Genomic DNA, 21,092 nt, shown 5'->3' with positions numbered 1-21,092 from the left:
GATAAAACATGATGTCATTACTGATCCTCAGGTTCGGGTCCGCCTTAAGCCCTATCGGATCCCAGAGGCCCGTAGACAGGCAGTCGACGAGGAAGTGCAGAGGATGCTGGATTTGGGGGTAATTGAGAAGTCTGTAAGTGAGTGGAATAGTCCCATTGTGCTTGTTCCTAAACCAGATGGGTCTATACGATTTTGCAATGACTTCAGGAAGGTAAATGAAGTCTCAAAGTTTGATGCTTACCCTATGCCAAGGGTTGACGAGTTGATTGAACGACTAGGTCCTGCTAGGTACATAACAACTCTTGACCTAACTAGAGGGTATTGGCAGGTACCAATGTCAGAAACAGCTAGGGAGAAAACAGCCTTTTCTACCCCACAAGGGCTCTTCCAGTATGTTCGTATGCCATTTGGCCTCCAGGGGGCCCCAGCCACGTTTCAAAGAATGATGGACCAAATTCTTAGACCTCATCAACATTTTGCCTCTGCTTATTTGGATGACGTGGTCATTTTTAGCAGGGATTGGCAAAGTCACCTCCCCAGAGTACAGGCCGTCCTAAATTCCATTAGAGAAGCAGGCCTGACGGCAAATCCCAAGAAATGTGCCCTAGGTTTGGAAGAAGCCCGTTATCTGGGGTACACTATAGGGAGAGGTGTTATCAAGCCTCAAGTGAACAAGGTGGAGGCAATTAAAGACTGGCCCCAGCCACTCACTAAAAAGCAGGTTCGTACTTTTCTTGGTATGGTGGGCTATTATCGTAGGTTCATTCCAAATTTTGCAAGCAGGGCTGCTCCTTTGACCGACCTGACCAAAGGGAAAGGGTCCACAATGATTAAGTGGGGACCAGAGGCAGAGGAGGCATTCCATGATTTGAAAGTGGTTTTATGCCAAGATCCAGTGTTGGTCGCACCAGACTTCAAAGAGAAATTTGTTGTGCAAACTGATGCCTCTGGTGTTGGATTAGGTGCGGTATTGTCACAGTTAGTTGGGGAAGAAGAGCATCCAGTGGTCTACTTGAGCAGGAAGTTGACCCCTGCAGAAAAAAATTATAGTATTGTTGAGCGGGAGTGCTTAGCAATTAAATGGGCACTGGAAGCTTTGCGGTACTACCTTCTGGGCCGCCAGTTTGTGCTCATTACGGACCACTCTCCCTTAACCTGGATGTCACAGGCAAAAGAAAGAAATGCAAGGGTCACACGTTGGTTCCTTTCCTTGCAGAATTTCAATTTTACAGTGGAACACCGAGCAGGCAAACTGCAAGGTAATGCAGATGCCTTGTCAAGGGTCCACTGTATGGTGGCTAATGGTGTCCGAAACCCCGGGTTCGAACAGAGGGGGGAGGTATGTGACAAAGAGCTATGTCCCAATAGGCTGCCTGTATATGATGGGAGGTATATAGCACCCAGCCTGAGGTATTGGCTCCTTTAAATCTCCAGGGTAAGACAGGTTAGGACCCTGGAGCAAGGATAGTTCAGTATGCTGCCCAATTAGTCCGCAGGTGGGGCTGTTTAAGGGAGCCTGGCGGGGAGTGGGGGTGTGTTGTACTGGGAGTCAGAGAGAACCTCTGAACACACGCTGTGAAGTGTTTTGTGAACAAACTGTGTGTTTGACTGCAACTCCAAATGGCAAATGTTTGTTACCATCGCAAGGAACTTTCCTATGGACTGTAACACTGCAAACCGGTGAGGTTTACATTATTATTTGACTGTTTAGAACGGAAATTGTGCCTGTTTAAGTTGTCTGGTTTGAACAATAAAACCCCAGGCAGGAGCCTGTTTCACTTTTGTTGCAAACCCAAGCCTCCTGTCTCCTCTGTAAGAACTGTTTTACCTGAGCCCTACCGGCTGCTTTGAGCTATTCCCCACAATATATATATATATATATATATATATATATATATATATATATATACTGCTAAAAGTCTAAATAAAAAAATACTCCATCTCAAATCTGCCGAGGTCATGTAGAAGTAAGTCAATGGCAGATGTCCATTTTACAATTGCAAGATATCATGCTACGATAATCAAAAATATGTGTGGTTTTCAGGCAATAATCTGAAAAATTTGGAGTATTTGGGAGTTAAATTGTACGATTAATTTTTTCCGAAATTCAATAATAAATAAGATTCTAAAAATCCCATAGGAATGAATAGAAAGTGAGTAAGGTTTTCTGTGGTGAGTTCTAGTTTTACACTTTGATAAATCTGCCCCTTAACGTCTGCTAAATGCTACACAGTAGTTTATAATGACATTTACTCCAGCCAACAGTGATTATAAATTGAAATTCTAATAGCTGCTCCCCACACTTGTCGTCATCATACACCCAGCTGATAAGATATACAGCAGATGGAGAAAGACTTCCTAGTGTGTGAGTAATACATAACTGTACAACATCCACACGTGGTATCCGTTTTATAACTATTAAAATAGGAAAATATGTAAGTCAACTTACCATTCTACCTTCATAACCCATTAAATGTAAATGCTCTTTATACTACATTACTCGTCACAATTAATGTGTGTCTGTTTAAATATATGACAAAAGACACATAATGCATATATGTATGGAACACATCCATACCAATGTAATAACAAGACCGTTGCAATGCAGCTACACTGTGCCCAACATATTTAAACAAGTGTAATGTTTCTATACTTACGTGCACCAAAGCACTGAGCTATTTTTGCAGCAGGTGAAATCTTGGTGGTTCTTCACATCAGAAATGTCAGCATCAACTGATACAGACTTGTAAATTCGGATTTGATACAAAATGGGATGAATCCAGTGCAGTGCCAATAGCTGTTTAAATGAAGAATGCTTCTTTCCACTTAGGAGTAGATGTACCAGACATCTGAAGTCAGTATTTAACCAGAAGAGAGGAGAACACTCAAATGCAGATTTACTGCTTTGAATTAGTGTTTATTGTCGACTGACAGACACAACATGTTTCGGGCCTTCAGTGCCTTTTCTCAAGTAAATTCTGATTTGATGCGAGGACTGACAGGAGTAGCACAGGACAATAGGGACACTTAGGTATTTATAAACTGAACTATAAACTGGTCCTGGGCAAATTTAGTGCCTTACATATGGGTGCAAGTGTTTTAATCCTGAAACAAATTTCACTGAATCTTCTTTTTCTTCCATTGTTGCCGCGAATTAACAATAAAGGCATGTTTTTTTTAAAATGCTGTTGCTAGGTGGTGAATGTTTATTACTTCCTTTTGAAATCCTGAGCCAGGGAATTAAAATTTAGTTGAGGGAGCTTGGGTGGTGGGCAAACCGTTATGGATTATTTCCCTTTGTTATTGCAAGATGACCGTATGTTAATTTTTATGTATGCATCAAATTATCTGTCTTGTGTAGCCTTTTAATCTAAAAGCAGGAGCACTGCTGCATCCAAAAATAGACTACAATTTTATAAAGGGTCAAGTGGAACACTGAACAGGTGTTAAAATGAATTTGGCAGCAATATAACATTTTAAGATAACAATACTTAATAACGCCCAAGAACATTTGTGCGTAGTTCGGTAAAGCATTTTTATTTATGTAGCAATTAATTCAAGTTTCAGGACAGTGCAAACACTAAGGAACAGGAATATGTATGAATAACTACAGATGTGGGCTATAATGTTAATATGATGCCTTAAGATGGCCATAGACTCAAAGATCTGCTCATTTGGCAACATCAGCAAACGAGCGTATCTTTCCCCGATATGCCACTAATTAAAAATCAAACCTTCCTGATCAATATCGTGGCCAGATATCAATCGGGAAGACCCGTCGGAAGCCCCCATACACGGGCAGATAAGCTGTCAAATTGGTCAAAACGTTCGATATCGGCAGCTTTATGTGCCCGTGTATGGCCACCTTTAGCTATAGTTTTAAATGATTGTGAAATTTGTAAGAATTTAGTTTAATGTACACAATGTAACTGATTGTTGAAGCTATGTTTTGTGTTTTCATCAAAACTTTATTCAGCGAATTATAAACAGCATTTTGTTCTTGAAATAATGCAACAGTAATAACATACGATGTGTAGTATGCAAATATCCGAAGTACACATTGTACCTCATACTGCCTAGATGCAAGTGGTCATAAATCACAAGTCCTTTCCTGCTATGAATGTCAAGGAATCCTACTGATCCCCCCAGGTATCACAGTTTTATCTTAAACAAAAGGTCCATTTAACACTGCTTACATTTCCAGCTACCTAAATCCTTGCTTTGTTGTCTTATAGGCAATTAACCCACCATAAAAATACCCAAATCAGCAGTACAGGGCCAATATTTAGATATGGCTTTACCTGTCTTATCGTTTAAATAAACAGATCATATAATACTGATCCTTTTAATGGAACAGTTACACCAAAAAATAAATAAATATTGTTCATATGAATTCACACTCCATTTAGTTATATTCTCTGCATGTAAAATGCTTTCTTAGAAGAAGAGGAGTACATAGGTTTTCTTGCATTATGCTTATCTGTCTGGAGTCCGAAGACATCTTTTATTTGTTGCCTGAGACACCAACAAAAATAATTCAATATCATTTTTAGATATAATTAATATAGGGGTTTGGCTAATAGACTATAGTGTGAAAGTTGGCAAAGGACTTTTTCCATTTATGGGAAATGGGCTTTATGTTGAGACATATATTAATTGAAGTTACAACATGGAAAAGGGGCAACAAAGATTTTCAAAAGCTAATACATGTATGGGATCTGTTATCCTGAACCCATTATCCGGAAAGCCCCAAATTACTGAAAGGTCATCTCCCATAGACTACATTTTAATTTAAAAAAATCCCATTCCTATGTTATAATAACAGTAACTTTTGTTTGATCCAAGCTAAGATATATTTAATCCTTATTGGCAACAAAACAACCCTATTGAGTTTAATTAATGTTTAAATGTTTTTTTAGTATACTTAAAGTTCCTTATCTGGAAAACCCTAGGTCTCAAGCATTTTGGATAACAAGTTCCATACCTGTATAAATTAAAGCTGCTGACAGTTTGTATATTGATTTGTTTCACATAACGGTAGTGCTGATCCTTTCTCCACATTTCTCCACATTCTTAGATACCAATAAAAATTAAAATGAACCTTGTACTTGAGGCCTAAGATATTGCAGCCTATCTGCTTTTAAAAACCAAAGTTCATGGAACTACACCCATGGTTTGTTTACTCACTAAGTAATCAAATAAAAAAAATTTCAGTCTAACTTTCTCAAAATAAAATTGTGAATTTTACTTCATGCACCTATTTATAGTAAGAGGTAATTTATTTGGGATCCATATTTTCTACTGTAATGTGCCTGCATAATCTTAATTACTGTTGTTTCTCATAATTTGAGAAAAGCAACTACTTCATAAGAATAAAGGGCCAAAAAACAACCTACAAGTTCAGGTCTACTCTCTGGTAAGACATCTGCCATGTGCCAAACTGCCAAGCAGCATTCTAGCATGGATAAGCTGAAATGTAATGCATTCTACCTTGTGACCGGTGACGGTGCTCAGACTAGCTAAATGACTAGCCACACAGATATTGCATTTTTTCCATTTATGCATTTATAAAAGTGAGAAATCAAAACATTAGCAGAAAAACAATTTACAAAAGCCCTAAAGTCTTGGCATCACAAAAAGTACGAGAGCTTTTTTGTGATGATCCATTTTGAACCACTTTGTAGGTGTCGTCCTAGCCACTTCTTTAAACAAAATGTTATACATGTATTACATTTCAGGACAGGCACCACAAACTAATGATTTCAGTGCACTGTATTTTTAAATTTCATTCTTTGTTTTTCTGGTTCTCATGATGGTATAATTTTGGCCTTTACTACTGTAGTAACTGAATGTCCAATATTTAAACCACGATCAAAATTGTTTTGGAAGTAAATGATGAATTTCAGCACAGCAAACCCCTTGTTTTTCTATGAATAAAATATATGTCCTTTTTATTCAGAAGATATCCAAAATATCACTCAACCCATGTTTTGCCACTTGTACTTAAACTCACACACCTTCCTATGTCTGCTTTGGCACTTTAAGGTGGCCATTAACCCACAGATAATATCGTACAAAACAAATTTACGTACGATATTCGTGCGTGTATGGTGGGAAAAGAGGTGACTGATATAGGCAAAAGACTTGAATATCGGTCGCTTGTTGATCGGGCTGGAAGGAAAATTTTGATCAGGTGCCTTTGAAGGCCCCCAAACATCGGTCAATTTTAGTGCTGAATTGTCAGATACAGGTAGAATTCTATTGTTTCTACCTATATATCTACCTGAATATCTGACGATTTAGCTCTACACATGTGTATTGAAACGAACGATCTTTCTTGGAATTGTTACATCTATGGCCACCTTTAATGCTAGTGCTACATTCTTATAACAACATTGGTCAAAGTCACAGTTTTAATAGTTGTGGTCTGAAAGTTTTATGGACACAAACAAGCAGAACATATCTATGGAGAATTGAAAATAAAATAAAATGGCTAAACATGCAATAAAATTACCAAAATAAAAAAAAGTAATTTCTCAGTGATCCACAGAAAATCATATTTTTGTTGAAAATCGGATTTAAAATGGAAGCAAATGTTTCCATCAGTGGCCAGAGTAAGAATATCTGGGCGTGAGAGTGCATGCAAGAGTGTGGATAAGCCTGCCCCTGAGTCCATTGGCAAATGTTTACAAATGAGTTCATCTTTGCTTCTGTCCATGTTTATAAAAGCTTGAATGGATCACCCAGATTCAAGCCAGCTTTCAGTCAGCAGATCACAAACCAGCAGATTTGCTTTAATTTAAATGTAAAAGCTCTGACAGGACCATAAGTTCATATGTGCTTTTTTAAAAAAAGAAGGGTTTCATGAAAGCACTGGCAGCTGTACCATTTTCCTCATCTCTCATCAGGTGTTGGTTGATAATGCTGACTGCGCTGTTTTTTAGGCAGCCATATGCATATATGAACTAACCAAAAACCTAAATAGACCTGAGGCAAGTGGTTTTTATAGGAGTTAGGTTTAAAAGGGAAATACAGCAGCACTCTGTACTGCTGCACTGCAAGTTGGAGTGATATCAGACCCCTCCCATACCCTTCAGCCCATCAGCAGAACAATGGGAATATAACAAGATAACAACTCCCTGACACAAGAGAACAGCTTCCTGGTAAATATGAGAACTTAAAGTAAAACCAAAAAAATTAAGTATTTTAAAGGAATTACAATATAATATACAGTAGTGTTGCCCTGCCCTGGTACAACCAGTGTGTTTGCTTCAGAAACTCTATAATAGTTTATATAAACAAGCTGCTGTTTAGCCATTGGGGCAGCCATTTAAAGCTGAAAAAAGCAGAAAAGGCACAGGATACACAGCCAATAACATATAAGCTCTGTAGTAGTTCCTTCATGAAGTACTGGCACTTTCTGAAATCATAGCATCAGGCACAATGACCTGAGATGACACACCAATTTTACAGCTAAAAAAATACACTTGTTTGTTCAGGAATAAAATTTTATATGATAGAGTGAACTATTTGTAATATAAACAGTGTAATTTAGAAATAAAACAATACACCATAAAAAATCATGACATATCCCTTTCAGAAGTTATTCAGAAGGAAAGGGGTGGAGGTAGATAAAAGAGAATGAGGGAATAGGAACTAAGGATAGAAAGAGATATCAGAGAATAGGAGGGGAAACGTTAGCTTAAGTAGTCAAGTAGTTGACAATATCCTAGTCCACATGGGATGGCTGAGGAATATGTGTTGACAATTTTGCTCTTGTCATGCACACAGAAAAGATGTTCAACTACATCAGCTTTATTCTAATTAGGTCAATGAGACAATTAATTAGTTAATATTTATAACCGTTATATATAATTATAAAGGCAGCAATTTGCTCTAGTGCTAAAAGTTGTATGTGCACAATTCACTCATTTCCCTTGTTACTGTTTACTGTTCTGTTCATTTACTGTCATATAACCAAAGGTAATTAGTTCTGCACCATCAAATGACTGGGGGTTCTATGAACTACAAATTACTGCTTCAATCAAATGTTTAGATAATAATTATACAAATGGATCAAAGAGCCCCACAATTTTCTGTTCGCTTGGACTTAAGTGTCACGCCCGGTTTCCCAAAACCCAGGACAACCAACGCCCAATGTCCCTGTCTCAGCTCACGCTTCTGCCTTCATCAGCCGTTTTTCATATTGGGAGGAGCCCTCCACTAATTGCGCAAGAGGACTAGAGGTAGGAGTTCTGAGCAGGCAAGGGAACCAAAGCGTAGACACAGTTGAACGGGGAACAAGCAATGTGTAATCGGGACAAGCTGCGATCAGTACCGTGAGAGCAGCAAAGTACACAATCGAAATCCAAGTCGTAGCCGGGGACAGGCAAAAAGGTCGGTACAGGCAGCAGATATAAAGAGTCAGAATCAGGCAAGGAAGTCACACACAGGAATCAATATAATCACACCCAAGAACTAGTAACACAGAACCTACGTTGGGCACTGGATATTTACCTGCAGGCCCTTTCAATTTTCAAATTTCGTACCTTGCGCAATTACACAGCATCATCACGCAGCGTCAGAGCGCCTGAAGATGTGAATGCGCTAACTGCACATAGAAGAGGGCTGTGGGTGTCCCCATGCGATCGATCGTGCATCTAACGATTTTTCGTCTGACGTCGGTCCGAAAATTGATCGGCCAGGTTAGAAAATTTTCATCAGTCACATTGAAATCTATCTATTGTCTAATTGTTTGCAGGGCCAAGCAGGCAGCTACCCTCAGTTTTCCTGGCTTTAACTAGGCAACATTGCTTGAAATGGTCTTTTTAGTTGATGGACAAATCGTACATTTAAACGATCGTTTCAAGATAAGCTTGGTCCTACAATAACGAAAAGATCTTTTAAAAATTCTAACCTCTATGGGCAGCTTTAGGCATAAAGATTTCTTCTCTGAATCCTTAGCAGGTGTGTACAGGTTAGTGATTGCAGACTTGCCCCTTTCAACCAGAATATTGATTTGTTCAGTCATAATACAATGAAGACCCAACAAGGTTTCAATTAATACACAACTAGATTTATGTAAAACTGCACTGTAAGTGAACAGGACACATTGTTTTAGACAGGCATTTTTATTCATGATGTAACACCAAAATATGAAAGTATTTTAAAGTAATGCAAATACAATGTACTGTTGTGCTGCACTGTTTAAAACTGGTGTGTTTTAGAAACTCTAAAACAGATTATATAAACAAGCTACAGTACTTTGTGGCCATGGGGGCAGCCATTTAAATCTGAAAAAGGAGAAAAAGCACAGGATAGACCACAGATAACAGATAATCTCTGTTGTACACAATGTGATTTTTCGGAAGTTATCTGTTACCCATTGTGTATCCTGTGTTTAAATGGCTGCCTCACGAGGAAACTTCGGGCGACTTCGGAAAAGCGAAACGATCCGAATGCCATCCCGCCAGCGATTCACATTCTTGCCGGCGGGAAGGCATTTCGGGAGATTAGTCACCCAAAGAAGAGGAGATTTGTCGCTGGGTGACTAATCTCTCCGGAATTGCCACGTGTGCCACCACCCTTAAGACACTTTTTTGATGTTACTGTTCCTTTAAGGGGCAATTTGCCACAACTCAGATAACTTCCCTCAATACTTTTATGGCCAGTATTAAAGTACTTATATTTTAATTACATTAAAACACTTTTAGTTTTTGCTCTTCTTTAAAGGTCAATTTCTGAAGGAGGGGAAATACCTCATATCTCAACTTCATGTATAATCCCCCTTACTGTATTTGTAAACTATCTACACAGGCAGGGTAAGGGAAAGTTTGTTCTTTTCTTATACAGAGCTCATTATCTCATTCCAGGGGGGTGAGAGGGGCAAGTAGTTACAGAACATAGATCTACTAATACTTTAATTAAGAAAATAAAATATTGATTATTCTAAAACAAAAGAATAAGCAGAACTTTTCACTACAATCTCTATTATTTGGCTCAATTTGAGAGGTTTTTCCTTTTAACTGAGAACAGTACTCTATTGTATTTGTAGCTTTGTGATCTCTCACTGAAATTAAGGTTTCAGTGTCTTCTTATAATAGGAGACTATGAGCTGCTTTCCATTTGGCAGAATAACATCTAAAGTTGTGCTAGTACAGTTTATGAAGGATTTGCAAATCATTATATATATATATATATATATATATATATATATATATATATATATATATATATATATATATATATATATATACACACACACATAAATATTTAGCATAAGCGGGAAATGCAATAAAACATAATAAGACAGAAATGCACAGGTGAGCATAAAAGTTAATATTTTGCAATCTTATATTCTTTATTAGGCTTATTGTATTGCATTGCTAAATTTAATTGCGCATTGAGCACTTTAAGGTATGCTTGAAGGTGGGCTAATCTTTTGAAGCAACAAAACATACTCTGCACAACCAATGGGAATTTTTTTGGGTTCACAAAACCTGTATTAAATCTGTGCAATGTGTTTAAGCAAAGGCATATAGTTTTGAATTGCAAATATTATTCCTGTTAGCAACTATTATTATATCCCCCATTAACTTTTAATGTTTTTCATAACTGAAACATCACTGTATTTTGGACGCATTTACTACAGTAACATACACAGGCTAAAACAGTTAACTGTGGGAGTTAAAGAGCAAACAGTGGAATCTACTGCCATGATCCTGTAACAGATACACTCATAGTTCTATTATAATGTACCGTCCCTTCAGTCAAGCCCAGAATAATGCTTGAACAGACATTATACACCATATTGTAGAGCAAAGACATTATATATATATAATATATATTTATGATATATGGGAATCATTTGTCCTATGTTTTTACGAGAACAATAAAGAAAGCAAAGACACTGTTCATTTAGAACTTCCTTATCAATATCACTCATTGATGACAGCTTCAAAGGTTGACTCGTTTAAAATCTTCTTGTATCTTAAACAGTTAAATCAAGTTAATGATTGCTCTTCACAAATTTGAAACGCCTACAGGAATATATGAAATGCTTACTACCTGAAAACAGTTATTAGCTGCCTGCTACTGCCTTTAGGAACTGGGTTATATTAAGGAACTATTTTTCCACAATACATACTGAGCTCATAGGTAAGTCTTTAAATTTTTAAACATAGTTTTATTACACGGGTGGATGTAAAACCATTGAACAAAATCTTTCTAATTTAGAATTTTACTCCTAAAACAGTGTAAATAAATGACACTTGTATATTGTAATTCAAATGATAATAAATGTGGCCTTTTTTCGAAAAAACAGAAGATTGCTATAAATGTAAAACTATTGGTATCTCATGTGTCACTGCTGTAGAAGGTGTAAAATGTCTATGGCGCACAAATCCTGCACGCTGCGTACATTTGATAGTGTACATTTGAGAGTGTGTGCTAAATAACCGCTATATGGACAGTAAAATAGTAGTCTTGGATAACATGTATAAACTAAAGTCCATCTGTGATATCAGCTGGCTTCAGTTTGTCCTAGATAAGAAGCTCAAAGACCGTAAAGCTACATATAATACTGAAATCTGTGTGCCGTTACATTAAGAAAATGTGACAATGACCTCATATGTACACCACATTTTTTTTAAAATTTACTGCATATCAAATGGTTAATTCACCTGAAAATCTGCACACTAAATGGAGGAACATCATTAGGGCTAGGGCTGTTTCTACTTAGAGTTCTACCCAAACTTTCTCAAAACAGATTAATTTTACCACAATGAAACAGATTAATTAAACCACATAATCATAATTGAATGTCTTCTCATTCTAAACATTTTCAAATGTGTCAGTTCATCAGGATATGTTTGACTGCATTAGACAGTCAAACACCTGTGCTGAGCTCTTACACCTAACTGAGTAGTTTTTTTACTGTTAAAAAATATCCTTTATAAATCAATCATCTAATATTAGATTTTCAGCATTTTGAGAATTATTTTAAGCATTTTAAAAATGAATGAGATTTTTTTTAAATGGCTCAATCTGCTTGCTTGAATGATGAAAGTACAATTCCCATCGAGTTCTATGAAATCTACATTTAAGTTGGCAAGATCTAAATTTCTTATTTTTGTAAGATTTCTATTTGATAGATGTCAAAAAGTAAAGGCAACATTTTTTATTGTTGACCCTAGTGTGGATTATGTCCCTACATATACCATACTGCACACTGTTTTATGAAGCAGGGTTACAGAGGCAGTATACTAGGGTTAACCAAGAAAGAAATGGTAATGACAAATCAAATTACTTTACAGCACAATATAAAAGGCAGATTCTGATAAGATAAACCATATAACCTTTGAAGTTGAAGAGCTATATGGCTATTCAATCTCAATTTTGTAAATTTAGCAAGGGAGAAAAATGTAAAGTCCCTTTTAATTGACGTAGAGCAGAACTGTCCAATTGGAGACCTTCTGGTTTGATATAGCTATTTTCATGATTTCAAGGCTGCTGAATTATTGATAAAACACAGTGACAAAGTAAAAGTGGGAGGAAGGGACATAAACATTGTGAGGAGGATGACTTAGTGAATGTAGCATTAGAATGATGTTTTAACGGGTGTTCTATCCTTTTGTTCAAGATGAATTTAATGCAAAGGGTTTGTGAGGGAGGTGCATGGATTTTTTTTTATTTTAAAAAATAGACATGTATTTTTTAGCATGTTCATTTTGAAAAAAAGGATGCGAGGCATTATAGATGTATAAATGAGTCATTTCTTGTACTCAAAGTCCACACTTTGCAAATGCCAGAGGGCCTGTGCTGATTTCTAATATGCTATGAAATTAACAAGTATTGCTTAAAGGACCAATAACATCAAACAATGAAATTGTTTTAAAGTAATAAAAATATAATGCAGTGTTGCCCTGCACTTGTAAAACTGCTGTGTTTGCTTCAGAAACACTACTGTAGTTTTTATAAATAAGCTGCTGTGTAGTCATGGGGGCAGCCATTCAAAGGAGAAAAGGCTCAGCACTTAGCAGATAAGCTCTGTAGAACATAATGTTATCTGTTATCCACTATTTAACCTGTGCCACATAGCCTTTTTTCAATCTCTGCCATTGCTACTCAGCAGCTTGTTTATATGAACTATAGTAGTGTTTCTGAAGCAAACACATCGGTTTTACCAGTGCACGGCAACACTACATGATATTTTCATTACTTTAAAACACTTTAATTTGTTGGTGTTACTGTTCCTTTAACTATTTGGGAAAAATATTGTTACCACATTGGTAAAAAAAAGCTTAATAAATCTTACCCAATTTCGCACATAAAAATTTAGAGCTTTTTAGAAAAATAGGAAAACCACAAATTTTTCGAGATTCTTCAGGGAAAAAACAATTAATTTGTTCAAATGGGCCCCATAGTGTTTGCTCATCTGTCTACCATGGCGATGGAACCCTCTGTTTTCTGCATAACTGGAACCCCCACTTGTGTGGCCTTATTCTTAAGAAATTTGAAAAAAAATCAGGCAAATTATTATATCAACCCAATTATGTTAAAAATACTGTTGAAGAACTTACTTTGCCATCTCAATTGTCTAAACAGTCTTAACAACATTTGGAAATATGTATTTGCAACAAAGCATAAGCATTTATGTGTGTTTTTGTGCACATGTAATGCTAACAAAGTGTTTGGCATTTAAAGAGGGTGTATATGGATGTTCATGACACTAATGCTAGAGTGCCTGTATGTGCTTGGCAAATATAAAGTCTTGTACTTAACGTCTTTTCATGAACGAGTCCCATAAGAACCAGGAAGTTGGAATTTAGCGTAATTGTCTTGTCCTGTTTAGTGCAAGAAACAACAAAACACATACCATGCATACAGTATTTCATCATTGAACAATAAGCAGATCATGTTTATCACAAGCCCATTTCATTGAAGTAAAACTGCCCTATGGTCTTATTTTATATTAATGAAGCCAACTTTTTTATAAATCGCTGAACAAGACACGTGCAATTAAAGAGGATTCCATTGCATTCACTGATGTATCACTGAGATGGCTTTTTCTTCCAGATGAATTAAACATTTTCAAACAAAAACTCCCTCAGTGATGGATTCGGTGGAAAATAAATATTTGGTGGCAAGGCCCATATACTCAGAGGATTCCTTCAGTTCTGATCATGAAATAGTGCAGAGGCACCATAAAACACTACTAGATCACTTTAAGAAAATATGCACGTAAGTAATATTTGAAAAACTTTGCAAACGTACATCTGTAGATCTAGGGTAAAGGCATTAAAAGAATATTACTAATAGTGAAATACAGAAAATTATTACAAAAGATAATTGAAGCTGTTGATAATATTATACCTTTAAACAAGTCAAGAATCTAGTAAGAGCTGCACTGTGTGATGCCTGAAAGCTGTTTGTATGAAATAGAAGAGTGTTCAGGCCCAACAGCCACTCCTGTTTGTTGGCTTGTTTAATAAATTCCATTCCTTTGATTTACATTGTATTTTACTGATCTGGGAATAATGAAACAGAACCTAAATAACACTGACTGAGCTGAGGACAACTACTGTTTTCTGTACCTTACATATTAGTCTTATTTTACAATCCCAAATTTACAGTAGCCAATGACACAAATGTTCCATGTCTTGAACTGCCTCCATTTCCTTGCCATCTTTCATATGTTGTTTGGCCCATTAACTTGTGCCTGAGCAAATGAAAAAAATAGCAAATGTTTACCAGGCTCTAAGTTATTTTGTATCTAAACACTTGCTAATCTCAAAAAATTAAAGCATTACCCCTCTCTGGATAAAGGGGTGATTTAATGAACATATTTTATAGGTGAGTAGCATAATGGTGCTATGGTTAGCATAATTGCTTTAGAGCCGTGATCCCCAATCAGTGGTTCGTGTGCAACATGTTGCTCACCAAGCCCTTGGATATTGCTCTTAGTAGCCTGTTTATTTTTGAATTCCAGGCTTGTAGACAACTTTTAGTTGCATAAAAACCAGTTGTACTACCAAACAGAGCCTCCTTTAGACTGCCAGTTCATATAGGGGCTATAGCCAATCTCAGCCCTCATTTGGCACTCCCAGGAGCTTTTTGCATGCTTGTGTTAACCCCCCCAACTCTACAGTTTAATGTGCATCACAGGTAAAAAAGTTTGGGGACCCCTGCTTTAGACTGTTTGGTTCCTAAGTGTTATAGTTGCCAGGGCATTATCTGCTGGGACTTTGTAAAATCACCCCATGCTTAGTCAGGATTAATACTCTAGACACGCCTCCTCACCTTCCACTTTCTTACATGTTTTGTCCAATACAGCAGGTGTGCACCATCAAATTTTAGGGCAGTTTGTATGGCTGCTGACAAAAGCCAGGGAAGTATTTTTATTCTATGCATGCATGTGGGATAGCCTCTCAAGCTGCCGCTATATTCACAGGCCTTTGGATGCCTTTATTGAAAGACAGACATGCTTCCATTTGCATTAGTTTCCTGCTGGTGATCTGTTTACTCTGTCACACCAAAATGAAGTTTAACTGTCTCCTCATAATTATAGCCATAGTGTGTATATGAATTGTTCCTTAAACTGTAATCTTGAGCAAGGAATGATGCAAGTGATGTATAATCTATTAAGTGGAATTTAGTATTATATATAGGAAAATATAAATACAACTTTTAATCTGCCTTCTCTCCTACCTTACCTTATACTATATATGTCTAAGATCAACCATGTAGAACACATTTAAAAATGCATTTAATGGGGAAGAGGCGAATTTGATACATCTCTGCAAAATTCTTAGTTTCTTCATTTGATGGTAAGAAGTGGTCAGACCATTCACAACCCCAGTTAGTCACTGTCCTCATACCTTCTGACTTTCTCAATTCTGTTGTAAACTCTTTTATGTCTTGATATTCTCATTCTTATTTTTCCTTTTCTAAACACTCCCTCTCTCTTTTAAGTTAAAAAAATCATCACCATTAATCCTTAGTGAGGGGGGTTAGGAAAAGATATGCAAAGGCTCATGTACAAACACAGAGCATTTTTAGGATGAAGTGCAAGTGCAAAGTGCTAGAATGGGTACAAAATTACCTGTGCCCATACATGCTCCTAGCAACTTAGTGTGCACTCCTTTTTGGTGAAGAAAATGCATTGGCCTGGGTATGCTACAATGAGTGCTACACCAGCATTTTCATAAAGGTCCCAGAAATAGCTTGCAGCTTGTCAGATAGGGCTTGTGTGACTTTTATTTTGAATGTTATAAAAAACCTTGGCTCTTATTCCCCTTACTGTTACTTAATGGCATGACTATTAAAGGAGAACTAAACCTTAAATATGAATATGGCTAAAATGCCATATTTTATAAACAATAGCAGCAATGGTCCAGGCCTTCAAACTTGTTATAGGGGGGTCACTATCTTGTAAAGTGTCTGTGACACCCGCATGCTCTGTGGGTGCTAAGCAACTGTTGAGAAGCTAAGATTAAGGGTTATTGCAAATTATATTGTAGAAAATTAGGTTTGCCTGTAATAAAAACTAATGCTACAAGGCTGATTATTAAATTATCATTTTCTTCTGTGCTGCCATGTAGTAATTATCTGTATTAATTACTAAACAGCCTTATATTGTGACATTTATATTCTATGGGGGTTATTTATCAAATCCGGGTTTTTAATCCTTATTTAGTATTACATTTTCCCGAAAATTTGCTTTGCGGGAAAAAATCAGATTTTCACAAATTTTTGCTGACTTTTTCATTTGATTTTCAAGATTTTTTAGTAATTTTAACCCAAAAACTTCGGGGTATTGCCCGAAACCCAGCGCACATCATCATTGGGACTTCTTCCATCGACAGGTCTGAGATGCCGGATTTTCTGATTCTGACTTTTCCATCCTCTGGGTTTAGAGTTTAGTAAATAACCCCCTAAGTCGGTCCCTAAGTAACTGACAACAGCACAGAGCATATGCAGTGAATCAGAAGAAAAGAGGATGGGGAGCTACTGGGACATTTTAAGAGGAACATCTTTACTGCTAAAGGGCTGTAGTTGATTTGGGCTGACACTTGAGAATGGGCTCGGCCAGAAACATGCAGTGTACTTACACTGCTTATAAATTAACACCTGCAGTTTATTTAACACTGCCTTACAGTTGTTTGAATCTCACATTTGAAATTGGTTGATATGGGCTGGTACAGACGCCCAAAACATAATGTGCAACATTTCTAGCCTACTTCTTTACTTAAGCTTTAGTTCTTGTCCCACCTCAGTCTTAATGTGGCCATACACGAGCAGATTAAAGCTGCGATATCGGTCCTTTATACCTATTCGGCAGCTTATCTGCCCGTGTGTGGGGGCTTCCAACGGGTCCCCCCAATTGATATCAGGCCAAAATTCAGCCAGCTATCAATGGGGCAAGTTTGATTCTTTCTTCGATCCAGGACCGCATCGACTAGCGACCTATCAGCGCCATTTGCATCATAGTAATCCTTTCTCAAGACATTACAGTTGCCTGTAATGTCTTGAGAAAGGTCCAGAACGGGTCCGAAACGTTGACAATAAATCTTCTTTTCTAAACTGCATTATGAAGTCCTGGAGTGCGTCACTCTTGGGGAACTACTTTCTACAATATATTTGATAGCACCCAGGCATGAAGAGAACGCTTGACTGGAGTGCACCACAGTTGCAACTTTATATATATATATATATATATATATATATATATATATATATATATATATATTATTTTTTTTTCCAATTTACAATTTTTTTATTACACAGAAAACATAGACTGTAAGTATGCACTTTGTACACCAGTATGAATTTTACAATAGCCAAATAAAAGACTGCCATAAACAGTAAATAAATAGGTACATATACAAAAATCGCTGAGCATTATATTGCCACCCTTCATGATGCTGACTTACATATGTCCTGCTGCATCTTTTTCTGTGCACAAGTTTTATGAGTGAGCAATAAACCTAATGTAACATTCATATTAACATGCAGTGTCATTTTATTTGTAGACATTTAAGGTATAAATCAGTTGGAGTGTTTAACTAAACTATAATTATTCATTATATCCAAAGGCCACATTCTACAGCATAACAAAGTGAATTATTGGTATCTCAAGGTTCCCAGACTTTCCTGAATGTTTTGACATTATTATGTACAAACACCATAATCTTTTCCATGACTGGCATACCCCTTATATTAATTTGTATAGATGTCCAGGTGTGCAGTATAGGCCCCTTCCAGTGTCTAGCGATGACAATTCTATCAGATAAACAGATTTTCATGATTCTTTTTTTTCACTATTCTTATTCTCCAGAAGGAATGTGATTAGTAGCGCTATATTGGAGCACATTTTTCCCTGATCTTTTGAAACACTCCCACAATTTCATCTTTTGAGGGACTTTCCCTCTTGTCTAACGAACTTTAAGGGGAGTGAAAAGTCATAGACAATGCTGCTGCTATGTTCTGTAGTATGATTATATTTTAGGCCTCACATTCTTGAGCATTTATTTTATAACCTGATAGCTACCCAAGACCATCTAAGGTCTTGTGTAGATTGCAGAGGCACACATGGGGATTGACTAATGTTAGCAGGACATTGTCTGAAAAAAAATTGTAATATCTATATTTTGTCTTTTTTTATGTGACATACAGTAGGTTTGATGCATAGCATGAACAGGAGGGGTCATAGGGGACACCCTTGCCTGGTGCCTCTTCTAATCTCAAGTGGGACTGTTTTTAAGAGCCTATTTTTAACTTTGGCATTGGGGGTAGTATATAATCCCTTGACTGCAATCAGAAAGGGGCCTGTAATACTCAAAGCTTCCATTCTTGCATTGGTATCACTAATATGCACAATTGAATGGTATCTAGTGGCAACAATATGGTTTGAAGTTTTTGTTTATTGCTGTAATCAATAATGTTAATGTCCCTCCTTAAATTATAAGTTGCATCACACCTCTTATAAACCCCACCTGATTAAGATGTATCAAACTTTGCACAGTGTATTAAGATGCTACTCTAACATTTTTGCAAATATCTTTATGTCTGTATTTATCAATGGTTTGGGGTGGTAAATGGAAAAAAAGTTTACAGTCTTTCCCTTCTATATGACTTCTGCCTGCAAAGTAAGCATTTAGTTATGGGTGTATCTGAAAGTAAAACATTGAATAGCTTTGTCATATGTAGGATACATTTCTTCTGGAACATCTTATAGTATTGGCTTAAGAAGGTGTTTTTTCACCTTCCACTATGTCAACTGTATCTTCTAATCTATCTACTATATATTATTTTAGGACAATCAGTCAAAAAAATTCACTTAATAGCCAGCCAGCCATCAAGCCAATCAGCCACCCCACAATATTTTCAATCTATGATCATGCACACATTGCGGTGTTGTCATCATCAGCCTTTGGATCATGTACAAACAAAATGCTGAATGTACTAGAAAGAACATATATATATATATATATATATATATATATATATATATATATATATATATATATATATATATATATATATATATATATATATATATATATATATATATATATATATATATATATATATATATATATATATATATGATCAGAAAATGACCACACATTTTCAATGAATGGCCAAAAAGTCATATATAAATCTCAAACTAAAATAATGATTATTTCCTGCTGTACATGTTTCTTACTTTTCCTAACTACTTTGTTTTTCTGAAAATATATTTATACCATATTCATCATATTATATTCCTATAGAAATAGGTTGCATTTTAGCCATAGTTTTCCTTCAAGATACTGTATCCCAATGTATGCACAAAGTATGTTATTTTAATATCGTCAAGATCCACAATACGTAAATATATAGATTTACAAGGCAAGGGAAAAGCATTTGAGGACATCACTGGTTCATTCAGTGTTTTTGCTATTTCTTTATATATTCCTGGCAACATAAACACATTAGCCTTTGCACTATTTCACTTAGCAAACACATTCAAATCTACTGAGTAATAGTTTCTGATAACTGTCGTTTGACCTTCTACCAAGCCCATTTACTTTCTAAATAGCAAATTCAATGCATATGAAAAGTAACTTTTCCACCTATATACAGTATAGACTTTGTGAGCTACCCTCCTTTTCTGAAGCACCGTCTAAATTTACTTCTGTTTGTATAGTAACTAAATGCAAATCATTACAGTGTACAATTGCTACTGCTCTAGAAAAAAATGCCAGGCTTCCTAACAGTAGCATGATAAGTTTTTCTTGTTGAAATGTTAAAATATCTGACAGGTTTCACCCTACGTACATAATACGTTATGTAAACTACAACAGTTATAGCTCTATAACTTGTTAAGGCTAAAGCTTTATGAGGGCACCATGCATAGTAATGTGAGACACTTAGAATTACTTTGCTATGTACAGGAATCACATTGCCACGATGTGTGCATGATCATAGATTGAAAACATTGTGGGGTGGCTGATTGGCTTGATGGCTGGCTGGCAATTAAGTGACATTTTCTGACTGATTTTTCTAAAATAATATATAGTAGATAAATTAGAAAATACAGTTATCATAGTGGAAGGTGAAAAAACACCTTCTTATGCCAATACTATACAACATATACAAAACAGCTTGTCTTGGCACAGTTATTTTTTACAATGCTTTGTATAGTATTTTGCATTGATTTGAATCTTTTTTTTTGTACAGTAGGCAAATCTACTGTTAAGTGCTGCCAGGGTATTTCCTTTTGAATAGGATTAAGATGCCTGTAACAGTTATTTACAGCACCGAGTTCAGCCAACAAGAGGTCTGAGTTAATTTTTTGTAGACCTTTAATAAACCAGTTTTCTCACTGAGTGTTCAAATTTCACACATAACAAATCTTCCTTTGACCTCAGGATTTTTGAGTAAAGAGTAAAAGAACTACAGGCCTCAGGTAATTTGACAACAACAAAGCATATCACACAGGAGATATCTGTGCCTTTATTATTATCAAAATTTTAATTATAAGTAAAAAGACAGTTTACTGTCCCCAGTGTGTACATCTGAACCTAGGCAGCATGGTATTTTTCCAG

General features: G+C 36.3%; 1 protein-coding gene across 1 annotated transcript in view; it reads left to right on the top strand.

The window, feature by feature from the left end:
* The first annotated feature begins 11,055 nt into the window (after positions 1–11,055).
* The window catches only part of slc26a3.2.S (solute carrier family 26 member 3 S homeolog), a 49,098-nt gene continuing 39,061 nt past the window's right edge, over positions 11,056–21,092 (top strand). Inside the window, exons 1-2 of the mRNA XM_018254587.2 lie at positions 11,056–11,157; positions 14,077–14,241. Coding sequence (XP_018110076.2) covers positions 14,114–14,241 — 128 coding nt within the window. The 5' untranslated portion in view covers positions 11,056–11,157; positions 14,077–14,113. The remainder of the gene's footprint in view (positions 11,158–14,076; positions 14,242–21,092) is intronic.

Source organism: Xenopus laevis, chromosome 3S, assembly GCF_017654675.1.
Source record: "Xenopus laevis strain J_2021 chromosome 3S, Xenopus_laevis_v10.1, whole genome shotgun sequence".
Classification (NCBI taxonomy): domain Eukaryota; kingdom Metazoa; phylum Chordata; class Amphibia; order Anura; family Pipidae; genus Xenopus; species Xenopus laevis.
Note: the sequence above shows the minus strand (reverse complement) of the source record. Positions and strands in the feature narration are given on the sequence as shown.